The sequence below is a fragment of the Silene latifolia genome, chromosome Y, assembly GCF_048544455.1.
Source record: "Silene latifolia isolate original U9 population chromosome Y, ASM4854445v1, whole genome shotgun sequence".
Classification (NCBI taxonomy): domain Eukaryota; kingdom Viridiplantae; phylum Streptophyta; class Magnoliopsida; order Caryophyllales; family Caryophyllaceae; genus Silene; species Silene latifolia.
Window position 1 is genome coordinate 417,408,352 of NC_133538.1, and position 19,442 is coordinate 417,427,793.

At 40.9% G+C, this 19,442-nt stretch overlaps 1 protein-coding gene across 1 annotated transcript; it reads right to left on the reverse strand.

The window, feature by feature from the left end:
- Positions 1 to 1,840: 1,840 nt before the first annotated feature.
- On the reverse strand, positions 1,841 to 18,378 carry LOC141632407 (protein FAR-RED ELONGATED HYPOCOTYL 3-like). Its single transcript, XM_074444957.1, has 4 exons — positions 18,077 to 18,378; positions 17,598 to 17,772; positions 2,069 to 2,072; positions 1,841 to 1,956 (listed from the first exon to the last, which is right to left on the reverse strand). Exons 1-4 carry the CDS (start codon positions 18,376 to 18,378, stop codon positions 1,841 to 1,843), a joined length of 597 nt encoding a protein of 198 aa, XP_074301058.1.
- Positions 18,379 to 19,442: the final 1,064 nt, after the last annotated feature.

The window sequence follows — 19,442 nt, forward strand, 5'->3', positions numbered from 1 at the left end:
ACGAATTAACATCAACAAAAGAGAAGAGATTAATAATCAACCTTTGGTCCTTGCAAATATGGCTTAAAAACAATATCAAAATTGATATTCGCCTAATCGTTGCACCCAAGATGATATGAGAAATGCCCTTTTGTTCTTGCTAGAATTGATCCCCAAATTCACTAATTAATTTAGGGTTTTGTGTGATTTTTGATGAGAGAATTTTTAGGTCAAAAATTAGGTTAAAAAGGGATAAGTAAAATGATCTCCCTCTCTCCCTATTATAACCGAAATAGGGAGAGGAATAAGGGAAGATATTTCTTCCTTTTTCGGTTTTGACCAACCGAAAAATAAGAGAAATTATTCTCTTATTTTTGGTTTTTCCACCTACCAAAAATAATGAGATTAAATCTTCTTATTTTTGGTAGTTTACAAAATGTATAAATGTGTATTATTTTCTCAATTGTCTATATATTGACATGTATTAATAAGTCCACTTATAACAGCTTGCAGTCGATTTATCAATACCAGTCTGTCAACATATATTATGACAATATTGTATAATATATACATTAACTATAAATATCGCATATTTATAATTTGCTATTTAAATATAACTGGTTACATTTAATTACGAATTAACATCTTAATTCGTTCAAGCTAACATTATATACATTAATTAAATATAACATATTATATTCAATTTACGAATTGACAGTTAATTCGTCTCAGCTAATATTATTTAATTAGATTAAATAATCGTCTCATCAACACATTGACTAACTGTTTAGTCAAATACATGGACTAACCTTTTAGTCAGGCATCAATGTGATTATATTTTCATACAATCACATTTCTCAAACACATCCTTTAGGTGTGACTTTTAGGGACCCGTTGATCACCGCCATCAGTATGATAATAACGTCAAACTTTCTAGCAAGCCAACCATTATTAAGTAATCATTAATCAACTGATAAAATACAAAGTGTACCCTTGTGAACCTATAAGAGATTTATAAATGTTATCACACTAATTGTGGAGGACACAAGCTCCAACAGTATAAAGACATGTTCCTTACTTATGTGCCAAGACGATCAGATTGCAATGAATCATTCTGGAAAGAAAAATTCATATCTGGTCTTCCTAACCTTTTCGCTCAAAGGGTATTTAGAAAGCTTAAAGAAACTGTAGGATCTGAAGAGGTTCCTTACAAAGATATAACCTATGGGCAATTATTTGCCTTCGTAAAGAATGAAGGTTTATCTTTATGTGAAGAACTTAAACTTCAATCAAAATACAGTTCAGACAAGAAACTTTCTAGAAAAGAACTAGGATGTTTCTGTGAAGGATTCGGCCTTGAAAAGGTTCAAGCTCCTTCATCAAAAAGAAAAGCACATAAAAAATAAAGCAGTTTCAAACGTCATTCAAAAGAACGAAGTTACCCTTATTACAAAAAGCCTCATAAATACAGAAAGAAGAAGTTTACACCTTCTTCATCAAAAGAAATTATCTGCTATCGATGCGGTAAAGCAGGCCATAAAGCAGATAAATGCACCACAAAGAAGAAAATAAAAGAATTATTTCATAATGATTCAGAACTTTGTAATAAATTATCAAAGCTTCTTCTTCAGTCTTCTTCCACTACTTCTGAGGGGGAAGAACTCGACATAGTTCAAAACTCATCAGATTCTGAATCTTATGATTCAGCATCATCCTCCCCTATTCAAAAAATTAATGTCATCTCTACAAAATAAGATAACAACAAAGATAAGGAATTTCTCTTTGATGTTATAGACAAAGTAGATAATCCTGACATTAAAAAGGATGCCTTAATTCGTCTCAAAAGTCTAGTCTTGAAAGATCAAAATCTTTTACCTTCTATTACTGAGCCATTCAGTATATCAAAACTTTTTAACAAATATCCTTCTACAACTGTTAAAGGAAAGTCACCAGTTGCATTAGAACTAACAGCTTCACCTGTTAAACAAATGCAACAAGAGATCAATTCATTAAAAGTTCAAATTAATGAAATCTAAAATTTTTGGAAAATCTTAGAATCTATAGGTCTTGATATTGACTCAAGACTTACATCCCTGGAAGAATCACGATTCATAACAAGTAACCCAGACCAACAGCAAGGTCCTCAAGGATCATCAAAAGACGATTCGGATCATGAAAATAAATTCATCAAAACCATTAGTAAGATAAAATTTCAAAAATGGTACTGCGTAATTACAGTTAGAGTTAAGGATTTTACCCTTAAACTCATGGCACTACTTGATAGTTGTGCTGATCAAAACTGTATTAAGGATGGAGTTATACCATCCAAATATTACGAAAAAACTGATACCAAATTATATGGTGCTAATAACAGCCCATTAAAGATCAAGCATAAAGTTCCTAAAGCTCATATCATTAATAAGGATTATTCCTTTAAGAATACTCTAATTGTTGTGAAAGATGTTTCGGAAGATTTAATTCTTGGAACACCTTTCCTAACACAAATTTATTCCTTTCGAGTAGATAACTCTGGGATACATACAAATATCTTAGGAAAATAAATAACATTTGAATTTCTTTCTCCTATTGCTCAAAAGGATATTTCATTACTTCAATCCTCTACTATTTATCAAAAGATGAATACTATTCATCAAAAGCTTATTCAGATTAAAAATTTGAAGGAAGAAATTTCTTATGAAAGGATTGATGAAAAACTTCAATCCCCTGCAATTCAAAAACAGATTGATAATATTGAAAATCTGTTTAAAACAAAGGTCTGTGCTGACATTCCCAATGCATTTTGGGAAAGGAAAAAACATGTAGTCACACTACCTTACATCAAGGATTTCTCTGAAAGATTAATCCCTACTAAGGCTCGACCCATTCAAATGAATACTGAGCTCTTAGAAGTCTGCAAAAAATAAATTCAAACCCTCTTGGATAAAAAGCTCATTAGACCCTCCAAATCTCCCTGGAGTTGTGCAGCTTTTTATGTCATGAACAATGCCGAAAAAGAACGAGGAGTACCTCGATTAGTTATCAATTATAAGCCTCTTAATAAGGTACTTCAATGGATTAGGTATCCAATACCTAATAAAAGAGACCTTCTCAAGAGACTTTATAACGCAAAAATATTTTCAAAATTTGATATGAAATCAGGGTTCTGGCAAATACAAATTGCAGAACATGATAGATACAAAACAACATTTACAGTCCCATTTGGACATTACGAATGGAACGTAATGCCTTTTGGACTCAAAAATGCTCCTTCAGAATTTCAAAATATTATGAATGAAATACTTAATCCATTTTCAGCATTTTCAATTGTCTATATTAACGATGTTTTGATATTTTCGCAAAGTATTGAGCAGCATTTCAAACATCTTCAAACCTTTCTTTATACAATTGAGAAAAATGGATTTGTAGTATATGACCCAAAAATGAAGCTTTTTTAAAGTAAGATTAGATTTTTGGGACATGACATTCATAAGGGAACTATACGGCCAATAGCGCGAGCTATCAAATTTGCTGATAAATTCCCAGATCAAATCAAAGATAAAACTCAACTTCAAAGATTTTTGGGATGCCTGAATTATGTTTCAGATTTCTTCCCAAAATTAAGACAAATTTGCAAACCCCTTTTTGAAAAACTCAAAAAGAATCCTTCTGTATGGTCATCATTTCATACTAATATAGTCAAGCATCTCAAAGATAAAGTCAAGTCATTACCTTGCTTAGTCATTCCTCATCCTAGTGCATTCATGATAGTCGAAACAGATGCATCTAATATAGGATATGGAGGCATACTTAAGCAAAACCTGCATCAAAAAGAGAGTCTTGTCATATTCCATTTTGGTATATGGCTTGGTCCTCAAAAAAAGTATTCAACTATTAAAAAAGAAATTTTATCTATTGTTTTATGTATTTCAAAATTCCAAGATGATTTATACAACAAAAATTTCTTTTACGAATTGATTGTAAATCAGCAAAAGAAGTTTTAGAAAAAGATGTTCAAAATATTGTATCAAAACAAATTTTTGCAAGATGGCAGGCTATACTGTCAGTATTTGATTTTGATATTGAGTACATAAATGGAGATAAAAATTCTCTTCCAGATTTTCTGACACGAGAATTTTTACAGGGACGAAATGTTGATTTCATCCAAGAACAAGGGCAAGGGAATTGCCCAACAGGGATACCAGTCCTCTGATGACTACGAGATGGATATTCAAATCACAAAACTAACCACATCAAAATCAACTACATCAAAAACTCAAAACCCAATCAAAACGTCCAATCAATTTATACCTCTAGCTTCAAATTTTCCTGCTCTGCCATACTCTCAAGCAGTGCAAAACCAATCCAATTTGACCAAAGCACAGAAACAACAGAAGGAAGTTAAAAATAATACTTTCCGAGCCACTGGCTACTATATCACTAAACAAGTAACAGAAACAATCTGCCTAACCAAATTCAAAACTACACCTTCTGTCCAAGAAGTCAGGAAAAATACCTATAAAACCTTTCCACAAGGCTTTCATTGGTTTCCTGATCACATTAATAAAACCCAAAGATTTTATGAATTCATTCTGGATGACTCTGGTTCAGCAAAGATAAAACATGAGCGATCCCCTACTGATGGTCGCATTATTTACTCAAAACTCATAATCAACAAGGTTCTCCATTCGGATGAATGGATCGAACCTTATGCAGAAAAGGAATTTTAAAAACGATTCATCCCTCAAACATATTCATATACAGATTACAAACAAGCATGGTCTAGAACTCTTCTTCTTCAAGACTATGACCATTCTTGGTTCATAACATTCAATAAAACCTGTCCGAAGAATTTCCCTATCTGGTTCTATACCCGGTGGTATTTCTTTGGACCTACTCAGGAAATATACCCTCCAAATTGCACCAAAGGGTTTGAAGTCTTTCTTACACATACCAAAGGAGAGTTATACTCAAAACCTTTACTTTTCCATGCCGAATTCAAAATTCCATGGATACTTTGTTGGCACTACGCCCTTCTGCAAGTGTATCCATCTCCCTATCCCCTCTCGTTAGTCAGCGGATTCAAAATCAAATGGTGGGACAAATTCCTTGTTGAAATCTGCTCCCCTGAAAATGTAGAAAAATTCATTTAAATAGGAAGAAAATTAGAATGGGGTGTCCACCAACTCAATAAAGGCACATCGCCCTAGGAAGGGACGGGTGATACCCTGTCGTGGGAGAGAGTAAAAGAGGGGAAAGACGCCTTTAAAACGGGACGAAAAAGGGTTGTGGGTTGGATTAGGCGTCACCGCTTCCCGGAGCCGCCTAATCTAACCCTAAACCCTTTTCCTAAGTCAAAGGTCGATCGTAGTGCAAAAACCCAAGACTAAACCCTAGGGAGGGACGGGTGATACCCTGTCGTAGTATCGTGGGAAAGATTAAAATATGGGAAAGACGCTTCTAAAACGGGACGGAAAAGGGTTTAGGGTTGGATTAGGCGTCACCGCTTCGCGAAGCCGCCTAATCCAACCCTAAACCCTTTTTCTTAGTCAAAACTAGTTCATAATCAAACATATATTAACACTGTGACTCTAAAACATGTATGCGAGTAAAAGAGGGGAAAGATGATTCTAAAATGGTTCGGAAAAGGGTTTAGGGTTGGATTAGGCGACACCGCTTCGCGGAGCCTCCTAATCCAACCTTAAACCCTTTTCCGTAGTAAAAGGTCGTTAGTAGTGAAAAAACCCAAGACTAAACCTTAGAGAGGGACGGGTGATACTCTGTCGTGGGAGGGAGTAAGAGAGGGGAAAGACGCTTTTAAAACGGGACGAAAAAGGGTTGCGGGATGGATTAGGCGTCACCGCTTCGCGGAGCCGCCTAACTAGCCCTAAACCCTTTTCCTTAGTCAAAGGTCGGTCGTAGTGCAAAAACCCAAGACTAAACCCTAGGGAGGGGCGGGTGATACCTTGTCGTAGTATCGTGGGAGGGATTAAAATATGGGAAAGACGCTTCTAAAACGGGACGGAAAAGGGTTTCGGATTGGATTTTAGGCGTCGCGGCTTCGCGGAGCCACCTAATCCAACCGTAAACCCTTTTCCTTGGTCAAAGCTAGTTCATAATCAAACATATAATAACACTATGACTGTAAAACATGGATGAGAGTAAAAGAGAGAAAACACGCTTCTAAAACGGGACGAAAAAGGGTTAAGAGTTAGATTCGGCGACACCGCTTCGCGGAGCCGCCAAATCTAACCCTAATTCCTTTTTCTTAGTCAAAGGTCGTTCGTAGTGCAAAACCCCAATACAAAACCCTAGGGAGGGGCGGGTGATACCTTGTCATAGTATCATCGGAGGGATTAAAATATGGGAAAGACGCTTCTAAAATGGGACGAAAAAGGGTTTCGGGTTGGATTTTAGGCGTCGCGGCTTCGTGGAGCCACCTAATCCAACACCAAACCCTTTTCCTTGGTCAAAGCTAGTTCATAATCAAACATATAGTAACATTGTAACTCTAAAACATTAATGAGAGTAAAAGAGAGAAAAGACGCTTCTACAACGGGACGGAAAAGGGTTAAGAGTTAGATTCGGCGACACCGCTTCGCGGAGCCGCCAAATCCAACCCTAAATCCTTTTTCTTAGTCAAAGGTCGTTCGTAGTGCAAAAACCCAAGACTAAACCCTAGGGAGGGCCAGGTGATACCCTGTCATGGGAGGGATTAAAATATGGGAAAGACACTTCTAAAACGGGACACAAAGCGGTGACGCTTAATCCAACCCTAAACCCTTTTCCTTATTAAAAGGTCGTTCGTAGTGAAAAAACCCAAGACTAAACCCTAGGGAGGAACGGCTGATACCCTGTCATGGGAGAGAGTAAAAGAGCGGAAAGACACTTTTAAAACAGGACGGAAAAGGGTTTCGGGTTGGATTATGCGTCACCGCTTCGCAGAACCACCTAATCTAACCCTAAACCCTTTTCCTTTGTCAAAGGTCGACCGTAGTGCAAAAACCAAAGACTAAACCCTAGGGAGGGGCGGGTGATACCCTGTCGTAGTATCGTGGGAGGGATTAAAAAATGGGAAAGATGCTTCTAAAACGGGACGGGAAAGAGTTTAGGGTTGGATTAGGCATCACCGCTTCGCGGAGCCACCTAATCCAACCCTTTACCCTTTTCCTTAGTCAAAGCTAGTTCATAATCAAACATATAGTAACACTGTAACTCTAAGATTTGGATGGGAGTAAAAGTGGGGAAAGACGCTTCTAAAACGGGATAGAAAGGGTTTATGGTTGGATTAGGCGACACCACTTTGCGGTACCGCCTAATCAAACCCTAAACCCTTTTCCTTTGTCAAAGGTCGTTCGTAGTGCAAAAAACCCAGACTAAACCCTAGGGAGGGACGGTTGATACCCTATCGTGGGAGGGATTAAAAGATGGGAAAGACACTTTTAAAACAGGACGGAAATGGGTTTAGGGTTGGATTATACGTAACCGCTTCACGGAGCCGCCTAATCCAACCCTAAACCCTTTTCCTTGGTCAAATCTAGTTCATAATCAAACATATAATAACACTGTGGCTCTAAAACATGGATGAGAGTAAAAGAGAGAAAAGACGCTTCTAAAAAGGGATGAAAAATGGTTAAGAGTTAGATTAGGCGACAACACTTCGCGGAGCCGCCTAATCCAACCCTAAATCCTTTTTCTTAGTCAAAGGTCGTTCGTAGTGCAAAAACCCAAAACTAAACCCTAGGGTGGGCCAGGTGATACCCTATCGTGGGAGGGATTAAAATATGGTAATGACACTTCTAAAACGGGACGGAAAAAGGTTTAGGGTTGGATTAGACGTCACCGTTTTGCGGAATCGCCTAATCCAACCCTAAACCCTTTTCCTTATTAAAAGGTCGTTCATAGTGAAAAAACCCAAGACTAAACCCTATAAAGGGATGGGTGATACCCTGTCGTGGGAGAGAGTAAAAGAGGGGAAATACGCTTTTAAAACGGGACGGAAAAGGGTTTCGGGTTGGATTATGCGTCAACGCTTCGCAGAGCCACCTAATCTAACCCTAAACCCTTTTCCTTTGTCAAAGGTCGACCGTATTGCAAAAACCAAAGACTAAACCCTAGGGAGGGGCGGGTGATACCCTGTCGTAGTATCGTGGGAGAGATTAAAATATGGGAAAGACCCTTCTAAAACGGGACGGGAAAGGGTTTAGGGTTGGATTAGGCGTCACCGCTTTGCGGAGCCACCTAATCCAACCCTTAACCCTTTTTCTTAGTCAAAGCTAGTTCATAAACAAACATATAGTAACACTGTAACTCTAAGACATGGATGGGAGTAAAAGTGGGGAAAGACGCTTCTAAAACGGGATAGAAAACGGTTTAGAGTTGGATTAGGCGACACCACTTCGCGGTGCCACCTAATCAAACCTTAAACCCTTTTCCTTAGTCAAAGGTCGTTCGTAGTGCAAAAACCCAAGACTAAACCCTAGGTAGGGACGGGTGATACCCTATCATGGGAGGGATTAAAAGATGGGAAAGACGCTTTTAAAACAGGACGGAAAAGGGTTTAGGGGTTGATTAGTCGTCATCTCTTAGCGGAGCCGCCTAATCCAACCCTAAACCCTTTTCCTTGGTCAAAGCTAGTTCATAATCAAACATATAATAACACTGTGACTCTAAAACATGGATGAGAGTAAAAGAGAGAAAATACGCTTCTAAAAAGGGATGGAAAAGGGTTAAGAGTTCGATTAGGCGACAACGCTTCGCGGAGCCGCCTAATCCAACCCTAAATCCTTTTTCTTAGTCAAAGGTCGTTCGTAGTGCAAAAACCCAAGACTAAACCCTAGGGAGGGCCAGGTGATACCCTGTCGTGGGAGGGATTAAAATATGGTAAAGACACTTCTAAAATGGGACGGAAAAATGTTTAGGGTTGGATTAGGCGTCACCGCTTTGCGGAATCGCCTAATCTAACCATAAACCATTTTTTTTATTAAAAGGTCGTTCATAGTGAAAAAACCCAAGACTAAACCCTAGGGAGGGACGGGTGATACCCTGTCGTGGAAGAGAGTAAAAGAGGGGAAAGACGCCTTTAAAACGGGACGACAAAGGGTTGCGGGTTGGATTAGGCGTCACCGCTTCCCGGAGACGCCTAATCTAACCCTAAACCCTTTTCCTTAGTCAAAGGTTGATCGTAGTGCAAAAACCCAAGACTAATCCCTAGGGAGGGACGGGTGATACCCTGTCGTAGTATCGTGGGAAAGATTAAATTATGGGAAAGACGCTTCTAAAACGGGACGGAAAAGGGTTTAGGGTTGGATTAGGCCTCACTGCTTCGCGGAGACGCTTAATCCAACCCTAAACCATTTTCCTTAGTCAAAACTAGTTCATAATCAAACATATAGTAACACTGTGACTCTAAAACATGGATGAGAGTAAAAGAGGGGAAAAATGCTTCTAAAATGGTTCAGAAAAGGGTTTAGGGTTGGTAGGTGACACCGCTTCGCGGAGCCGCCTAATCCAACCCTTAACCCTTTTTCTTAGTAAAAGGTCGTTAGTAGTGAAAAAACCCAAAACTAAACCTTAGAGAGGGACGGGTGATACCCTGTCGTGGGAGGAAGTAAGAGAGGGGAAAGACGCTTTTAAAACGGGACGAAAAAGGGTTGCGGGATGGATTAGGCGTCACGCCGCGGAGCCGCCTAACTAGGCCTAACCCCTTTTCCTTGGTCAAAGGTCGATCGTAGTGCAAAAATCCAAGACTAAACCCTAGGGAGGGGTGGGTGATACCTTGTCGTAGTATCGTGGGAGGTATTAAAATATGGGAAAGACGCTACTAAAACGGGACGGAAAAGGGTTTCGGGTTGGATTTTAGGCATCGCGGCTTCGCGGAGCCAACTAATCCAACCCTAAACCCTTTTCCTTGGTCAAAGCTAGTTCATAATCAAACATATAATAACACTGTGACTCTAAAATATGGATGAGAGTAAAAGAGAGAAAAGACACTTCTAAAACGGGATGGAAAAGGATTAAGAGTTAGATTCGGCGACACCGCTTGCGAGCCGCCAAATCCAACCCTAAATCCTTTTTCTTAGTCAAAGGTCGTTCGTAGTGCAAAAACCCAAGACTAAACCCTAGGGAGGGCCAGGTGATACCCTGTCATGGGAGGGATTAAAATATGGGAAAGACACTTCTAAAACGGGACACAAAGCAGTGACGCCTAATCCAACCCTAAGCCCTTTTTCTTATTAAAAGGTTGTTCGTAGTGAAAAAATCTAAGACTAAACCCTAGGCAGGGACGGGTGATACCCTGTCGTGGGAGAGAGTAAAAGAGGGCAAATACGCTTTTAAAACGGGACGAAAAAGGGTTGTGGGATGGATTAGGCGTCACCGCTTCGCGGAGCCGCCTAACTAGCCCTAAACCCTTTTCCTTAGTCAAAGGTCGATCGTAGTGCAAAAACCCAAGACTAAACCCTAGGGAGGGGCGGGTGATACCTTATCGTAGTATCGTGGGAGGGATTAAAATATGGGAAAGACTTTTCTAAAACGGGACGGAAAAGGGTTTCGGGTTAGATTTTAGGCTTCGCGGTGCCACCTAATCCAACCCTAAACCCTTTTCCTTGGTCAAAGCTAGTTCATAATCAAACATATAATAATATTGTGACTCTAAAACATGGATGAGAGTAAAAGAGAGAAAAGACGCTTCTAAAACGGGACGGAAAAGGGTTAAGAGTTAGATTCGGCGACGCCGCTTCGCGGAGCCACCAAATCCAACCCTAAATCCTTTTTCTTAGTCAAAGGTCGTTCGTAGTGCAAAAACCAAATACTAAACCCTAGGGAGGGCCAGGTGATACCCTGTCGTGGGAGGGATTAAAATATGGGAAAGACACTTCTAAAACGGGACACAAAGCGGTGACGCCTAATCCAACCCTAACCTTTTTCCTTATTAAAAGGTCGTTCATAGTGAAAAAACACAAGACTAAACCCTAGGAAGGGACGGGTGATACCCTGTCGTGGGAGAGAGTAAAAGAGGGGAAAGACGCTTTTAAAACGGGAAGGAAAAGGGTTTCGGGTTGGATTAGGCGTCACCGCTTCGCGGAGCCACCTAATCTAACCCTAAACCCTTTTCATTTGTCAAAGGTCGACCGTAGTGAGAAAACCAAAGACTAAACCCTAGGGAGGGGCGGGTGATACCCTGTCGTAGTATCGTGGGAGGGATTAAAATATGGTAATGACACTTCTAAAACGGGACGGAAAAAGGTTTAGGGTTGGATTAGACGTCACCGTTTTGCGGAATCGCCTAATCCAACCCTAAACCCTTTTCCTTATTAAAAGGTCGTTCATAGTGAAAAAACCCAAGACTAAACCCTATAAAGGGATGGGTGATACCCTGTCGTGGGAGAGAGTAAAAGAGGGGAAATACGCTTTTAAAACGGGACGGAAAAGGGTTTCGGGTTGGATTATGCGTCAACGCTTCGCAGAGCCACCTAATCTAACCCTAAACCCTTTTCCTTTGTCAAAGGTCGACCGTATTGCAAAAACTAAAGACTAAACCCTAGGGAGGGGCGGGTGATACCCTGTCGTAGTATCGTGGGAGAGATTAAAATATGGGAAAGACCCTTCTAAAACGGGACGGGAAAGGGTTTAGGGTTGGATTAGGCGTCACCGCTTTGCGGAGCCACCTAATCCAACCCTTAACCCTTTTTCTTAGTCAAAGCTAGTTCATAAACAAACATATAGTAACACTGTAACTCTAAGACATGGATGGGAGTAAAAGTGGGGAAAGACGCTTCTAAAACGGGATAGAAAACGGTTTAGAGTTGGATTAGGCGACACCACTTCGCGGTGCCACCTAATCAAACCTTAAACCCTTTTCCTTAGTCAAAGGTCGTTCGTAGTGCAAAAACCCAAGACTAAACCCTAGGTAGGGACGGGTGATACCCTATCATGGGAGGGATTAAAAGATGGGAAAGACGCTTTTAAAACAGGACGGAAAAGGGTTTAGGGGTTGATTAGTCGTCATCTCTTAGCGGAGCCGCCTAATCCAACCCTAAACCCTTTTCCTTGGTCAAAGCTAGTTCATAATCAAACATATAATAACACTGTGACTCTAAAACATGGATGAGAGTAAAAGAGAGAAAATACGCTTCTAAAAAGGGATGGAAAAGGGTTAAGAGTTCGATTAGGCGACAACGCTTCGCGGAGCCGCCTAATCCAACCCTAAATCCTTTTTCTTAGTCAAAGGTCGTTCGTAGTGCAAAAACCCAAGACTAAACCCTAGGGAGGGCCAGGTGATACCCTGTCGTGGGAGGGATTAAAATATGGTAAAGACACTTCTAAAATGGGACGGAAAAATGTTTAGGGTTGGATTAGGCGTCACCGCTTTGCGGAATCGCCTAATCTAACCATAAACCATTTTTTTTATTAAAAGGTCGTTCATAGTGAAAAAACCCAAGACTAAACCCTAGGGAGGGACGGGTGATACCCTGTCGTGGAAGAGAGTAAAAGAGGGGAAAGACGCCTTTAAAACGGGACGACAAAGGGTTGCGGGTTGGATTAGGCGTCACCGCTTCCCGGAGACGCCTAATCTAACCCTAAACCCTTTTCCTTAGTCAAAGGTTGATCGTAGTGCAAAAACCCAAGACTAATCCCTAGGGAGGGACGGGTGATACCCTGTCGTAGTATCGTGGGAAAGATTAAATTATGGGAAAGACGCTTCTAAAACGGGACGGAAAAGGGTTTAGGGTTGGATTAGGCCTCATCGCTTCCCGCGGAGACGCTTAATCCAACCCTAAACCATTTTCCTTAGTCAAAACTAGTTCATAATCAAACATATAGTAACACTGTGACTCTAAAACATGGATGAGAGTAAAAGAGGGGAAAAATGCTTCTAAAATGGTTCAGAAAAGGGTTTAGGGTTGGTAGGTGACACCGCTTCGCGGAGCCGCCTAATCCAACCCTTAACCCTTTTTCTTAGTAAAAGGTCGTTAGTAGTGAAAAAACCCAAGACTAAACCTTAGAGAGGGACGGGTGATACCCTGTCGTGGGAGGAAGTAAGAGAGGGGAAAGACGCTTTTAAAACGGGACGAAAAAGGGTTGCGGGATGGATTAGGCGTCACCGCTTCGCGGAGCCGCCTAACTAGGCCTAACCCCTTTTCCTTGGTCAAAGGTCGATCGTAGTGCAAAAATCCAAGACTAAACCCTAGGGAGGGGTGGGTGATACCTTGTCGTAGTATCGTGGGAGGTATTAAAATATGGGAAAGACGCTACTAAAACGGGACGGAAAAGGGTTTCGGGTTGGATTTTAGGCATCGCGGCTTCGCGGAGCCAACTAATCCAACCCTAAACCCTTTTCCTTGGTCAAAGCTAGTTCATAATCAAACATATAATAACACTGTGACTCTAAAATATGGATGAGAGTAAAAGAGAGAAAAGACACTTCTAAAACGGGATGGAAAAGGATTAAGAGTTAGATTCGGCGACACCGCTTCGCGGAGCCGCCAAATCCAACCCTAAATCCTTTTTCTTAGTCAAAGGTCGTTCGTAGTGCAAAAACCCAAGACTAAACCCTAGGGAGGGCCAGGTGATACCCTGTCATGGGAGGGATTAAAATATGGGAAAGACACTTCTAAAACGGGACACAAAGCAGTGACGCCTAATCCAACCCTAAGCCCTTTTTCTTATTAAAAGGTTGTTCGTAGTGAAAAAATCTAAGACTAAACCCTAGGCAGGGACGGGTGATACCCTGTCGTGGGAGAGAGTAAAAGAGGGCAAATACGCTTTTAAAACGGGACGAAAAAGGGTTGTGGGATGGATTAGGCGTCACCGCTTCGCGGAGCCGCCTAACTAGCCCTAAACCCTTTTCCTTAGTCAAAGGTCGATCGTAGTGCAAAAACCCAAGACTAAACCCTAGGGAGGGGCGGGTGATACCTTATCGTAGTATCGTGGGAGGGATTAAAATATGGGAAAGACTCTTCTAAAACGGGACGGAAAAGGGTTTCGGGTTAGATTTTAGGCTTCGCGGTGCCACCTAATCCAACCCTAAACCCTTTTCCTTGGTCAAAGCTAGTTCATAATCAAACATATAATAATATTGTGACTCTAAAACATGGATGAGAGTAAAAGAGAGAAAAGACGCTTCTAAAACGGGACGGAAAAGGGTTAAGAGTTAGATTCGGCGACGCCGCTTCGCGGAGCCACCAAATCCAACCCTAAATCCTTTTTCTTACTCAAAGGTCGTTCGTAGTGCAAAAACCAAATACTAAACCCTAGGGAGGGCCAGGTGATACCCTGTCGTGGGAGGGATTAAAATATGGGAAAGACACTTCTAAAACGGGACACAAAGCGGTGACGCCTAATCCAACCCTAACCTTTTTCCTTATTAAAAGGTCGTTCATAGTGAAAAAACACAAGACTAAACCCTAGGAAGGGACGGGTGATACCCTGTCGTGGGAGAGAGTAAAAGAGGGGAAAGACGCTTTTAAAACGGGAAGGAAAAGGGTTTCGGGTTGGATTAGGCGTCACCGCTTCGCGGAGCCACCTAATCTAACCCTAAACCCTTTTCATTTGTCAAAGGTCGACCGTAGTGAGAAAACCAAAGACTAAACCCTAGGGAGGGGCGGGTGATACCCTGTCGTAGTATCGTGGGAGGGATTAAAATATGGGAAAGACGCTTCTAAAACGGGTCGAAAAAGGGTTTAGGTTTGGATTTGGCGTCACCGCTTCGCGGAGCCGCCTAATCCAACCCTTAATCCATTTCCTTAGTCAAAGCTAGTTCATAATCAAACATATAATAACACTGTAACTCTAAGACATGGATGGGAGTAAAAGTGGTGAAAGACGCTTCTAAAACGGGATAGAAAAGGGTTTAGGGTTGGATTAGGCTACACCGCTTCACGGTGCCGCCTAATCAAACCCTAAACCCTTTTGCTTAGTCATAGGTCGTTCGTTGTGCAAAAACCCAAGACTAAACCCAAGGGAGGGACGGGTGATACCCTATCGTGGGAGGGATTAAAAGATGGGAAAGACGCTTTTAAAACAGGACGAAAAAGGGTTTATGGTTGAATTAGGCATCACAGCTTCGCGGAGCCGCCTAATCCAATCCTAAACCTTTTTCCTTAGTCAAAACTAGTTCATAATCAAACATATAGTAACAGTATGACTCTAAAACATGGATGAGAGTAAAGACGGGAAAGACGCTTCTAAAAGGTTCGGAAAAGGGTTTAGGATTGGATTAGGCGTCACCGCTTCGCGGAGCCGCATAATCCAACCCTAAACCCTTTTCCTTAGTAAAAGGTCGTTCGTAGTGAAAAAACCCAAGACTAAATCTTAGGTAGGGACGGGTGATACCCTGTTATGGGAGGGAGTAAAAGAGGTGACAGACACTTTTAAAACGGGACGAAAAAGGGTTGCGGGTTGGATTAGGCGTCAGCGCTTCGCGGAGCCGCCTAATCTAACCCTAAACCCTTTTCCTTAGTCAAAGGTAGATCGTAGTGCAAAAACCCAAGACAAAACCCTAGGGAGTGGCGGGTGATACCCTGTCGAATTATCCTGGGAGGGATAAAAATATGGGAATGATGCTTCTAAAATGGGACGGAAAAGGTTTTAGGGTTGGATTAGGTGTCACGGCTTCGTGGAGCCGCCTAATCCAACCCTAAAACCTTTTTCTTGGTCAAAGCTAGTTCATAATCAAACATATAATAACACTGTGACTCTAAAACATGGATGAGAGTAAAAGAGAGAAAATACGCTTCTAAAACGGGACGGAAAAGGGTTAAGAGTTTGATTAGGCATCATCGCTTCGCGAAGCCGCCTAATTCAACCCTAAATCCTTTTTCTTAGTCAAAGGTCGTTCGTAGTGAAAAAACCCATGACTAAACCTTAGGGAGGGCCAGGTGATACCCTGTCATGGGAGGGATTAAAATATGCAAAAGACACTTCTAAAACGGGAAGGAAAAAGGTCGATCGTAGTGCAAAAACCCAAGACTAAACCCTAGGTAGGGGCGGGTGATGCCCTGTCGTAGTATCGTGGGAGGAATTAAAATATGGGAAAGATGCTTCTATAACGGGACAGAAAAGGGTTTAGGGTTGGATTAGGCGTCACCGCTTCGCGGAGCCGCCTAATCGAACCCTAAACCCTTTTCCTTCATCAAAGCTAGTTCATAATCAAACATACAGTTATACTGTGACTCTAAAACATAGATGGGAGTAAAAGATGGGAAAGACGTTTCTAAAACGCGACAAAAAAGGGTTTACGGTTGGATTAGGCGTCACCGCTTCGCGGAGCCGCCTAATCCAACCCTAAACCCTTTTCCTTAGTAAAAGGTCGTTCGTAGTGAAAAAACCCAAGACTAAACCCTAGGATGGGGTGGGTGATACTCTATTGTGGGAGGGATTAAAATATAGGAAAGACGCTTCTAAAACGGACGAAAAAGGGTTTAGGGTAGGAATAGGCGTCACCGTTTCGCGGAACCGCCTAATCCAACCCTAAACCATTTTCTTTAGTAAAACGTTGTTCATAGTGAAAAAACCCAAGACTAAACCCTAGGGAGGGACGGGTGATAGCCTGTCGTGCGAGGGATTAAAAGATGGGAAAGATGCTTCTAAAACGGGACGGAAAAGGGTTTAGAGTTGGATTAGGCGTCACCGCTTCGTGGAGCCGCCTAATCCAACCCAAAACCCTTTTCCTTAGTAAAAGGTCGTTCATAGTGAAAAAACCCAAGACCAAACCCTAGGGAAGGACGGGTGATACCCTGTCGTGGGAGGATTAAAAGATGGGAAATACACTTCTAAAACGGGACGGAAAACGGTTTAGGGTTGGATTAGGCGGCGCCGCTTTGCGGAGCTGCCTAATCCAACCCGAAACCCTTTTTCATAGTCAAAGCTAGTTCATAATCAAACATATAGTATCACTGTGACTCAAAAACATGGATGGGATTAAAAGAGGGAAAAGTCACTTCTAAAACGGGACGAAAAAGAGTTTAGGGTTGGGTTAGGCGTCACCGTTCTGCGGAGCCGCCTAATCCAACCCTAAACCCTTTTCCTTAATCAAAGGTCGTTTGTAGTGCAAAAACACAAAACTAAACCTTAGGGAGGGACAGGTGATACCCTTTCGTGGGGAGGGATTAAAAGAGGGGAAAGACGCTACTAAAACGGGACGGAAAAGGGTTTTCGGTTGGATTAGGCGTCACTGCCTCGCGGAGCCGCCTAATCCAACCCTAAATCCTTTTCCTAAGATAAGTTGTAATAGCAACACTGTTACTATTAGCATATATAAAGATTATTAATTTAAAAGGTATTAATACTTGAGAAAATGTGAAGTTAGATGGATAAAACCCAAGTATTATAGCTGAGATATCAAGTTCTCATGTTAATTTCTTGAATGAAAATCATTACTTCATCATCACAAACTGAATACTTTGGCATGTTCTCTTGTCGTGGTCAACTTTTTCTTTGCAGTATGCACATAGTTTCTTGGGCTTTACTGCTTTTTCAATGACTTGTGTTTTTGCCGACGTCAATCTTTTTCCGCTCCCTTTATTGTGTGCTTTAACCGGAGGCCAGATAGTGACTTCAGAGGACGAGCTGCAACCCAAGAGAATCTCTATTTATTGATCTTTTGTAAGTGGTTGAACATATAACTTCTCCTGGAACTCAACTAGTAGAGATGCTAATTCGTCCATGTGAACTGTAGGCAAAGTTTTGAGAACTCCAACGGTTGCACTGAACTCTGCCCATAGCTTGCACGCATGGCAGTTATCAGACTGAGCCATATTTGAATCCTCGATGACATTCCCATTGGAATCAAGCCTGATAATGAAACATAAAGTTACTGTTTTATATGGTAACAATGTTACTGTAATAAATTATTGGAGTGGGGGCTAAAAGTGAAACAGTAAGCCAAAGTTCGTAATATAGCAGTGTTATTATCACAATATATTTAAGCAAGATATTTTTAAAGGGGAACAAATGAGATGTGTGAGTAATAATGTTTTCGAATCAAACTTGTTAGTTGCGTGAGAGTTCTTTGGTCCAACTATCTAAAATGTACTTGCTTGGTATTTGCCGAATTCCTTCGCCCTTGTACACCTACACAATATGTCTGCAAAGTAACCCTATTCTTTCAAAGAGTTTGCAAGCACATTCTGCATCCGTGGTTGAAAGGTTGAATGTCACCTTAAAAGTTCTGTTTGATTCAGCATCTTCCACAAAAATTATCCGCACATTGTTTTCCTTGTCAAAGTCTGCGACACTACATGATATAGAAGCCTTTACTTCCTCTTGGAACATCTTAAACACAGCATGTGTGTATACAATAGCACCATGTTTTTCTAAATGTATGTTTGTGTCTAGGTTAAGTAATGAATGGTCACTGTCATAATCGTCGCACCTTTGTGTGTAGCGCTGCTGGTCCATAGCAGCTTGGAACCTAGTAATAATATGACAAGGGCACCACAACAAATGAATAATGCAATAATGATACAGTAACGATATTACTGTAACGTAAGCTGTGTACGGAGATTGTAACCAAAGGAACAAAGATGTTTACCTCATCCAAAATTCGACCAGTGTACCTGATACTTGTCGTTTAAGTACCAAAAATAAATACCTAAGTACTACTTCAGAAGTCAGCGGTAAGTAGGGTCGATCTCCACAAAGAGGCGGTCACTATCTACTTGTTAATTCAATCTGTCTACGGTCACAATTGGGGGTTTAAGTTGTTTGAACTAAAACTAAAGGAGATTAAAGTGAGAAAAGAGTAAGAGAGATTAACAGTAAAGGAAGAGAACTAGGATTGTCGGGTCATCAATGAATGTCAGATAATTACATCTAAGGTCACAGCTCGACCAATTGTATTGGTCTAAGGGGCAACGAATATCTCCTTCCGGTCTCAATTCGCCCTAAAATACTATTAGCTTAGCTTCTGCCCTCACTAAAGCATCATATTGTTCACTGCGGGTCTCACCCCTTCCAACCTTCCGGTCTAGGTTAAGGCTTACCAAGATTAATTAAGCTAAATGCATCGATTCAAGTAGCTAGTTACAGTTAATTGCAGTGATTAACAACATAGACATAATAACAACGAAAGATCTGTAAACTAATTAGCAACTAACAACAATTCATTGACTCCCCTAAATCCTAGCAAGAGATTTAGCTAGACATAAATAAGAAAAGAGCAAGAATAAGGGATAGAAAAATAATAAACATCACAAATTAATGAGATAATAAAAGAAAGAGAAAGAGTAAAAGGGAGAATTACAGATTAAGAGATCCGGAAAAGAGAGCAGACCAATCGTTTCACAATAAGGAAAAGAAAAGTAATGTTTTAAGTGGTGTGTTAACCTCATGTCGTATTTCCTATTATAGGAAAGACAATTATTAACCTAATACGATATTAAAACCTTGCGGAAGATAGAAAAGCACTCGATCGAGTGGTTTAAAACTCCTCTATCGAGTAAATTATAGCAAAACCTCTCGAT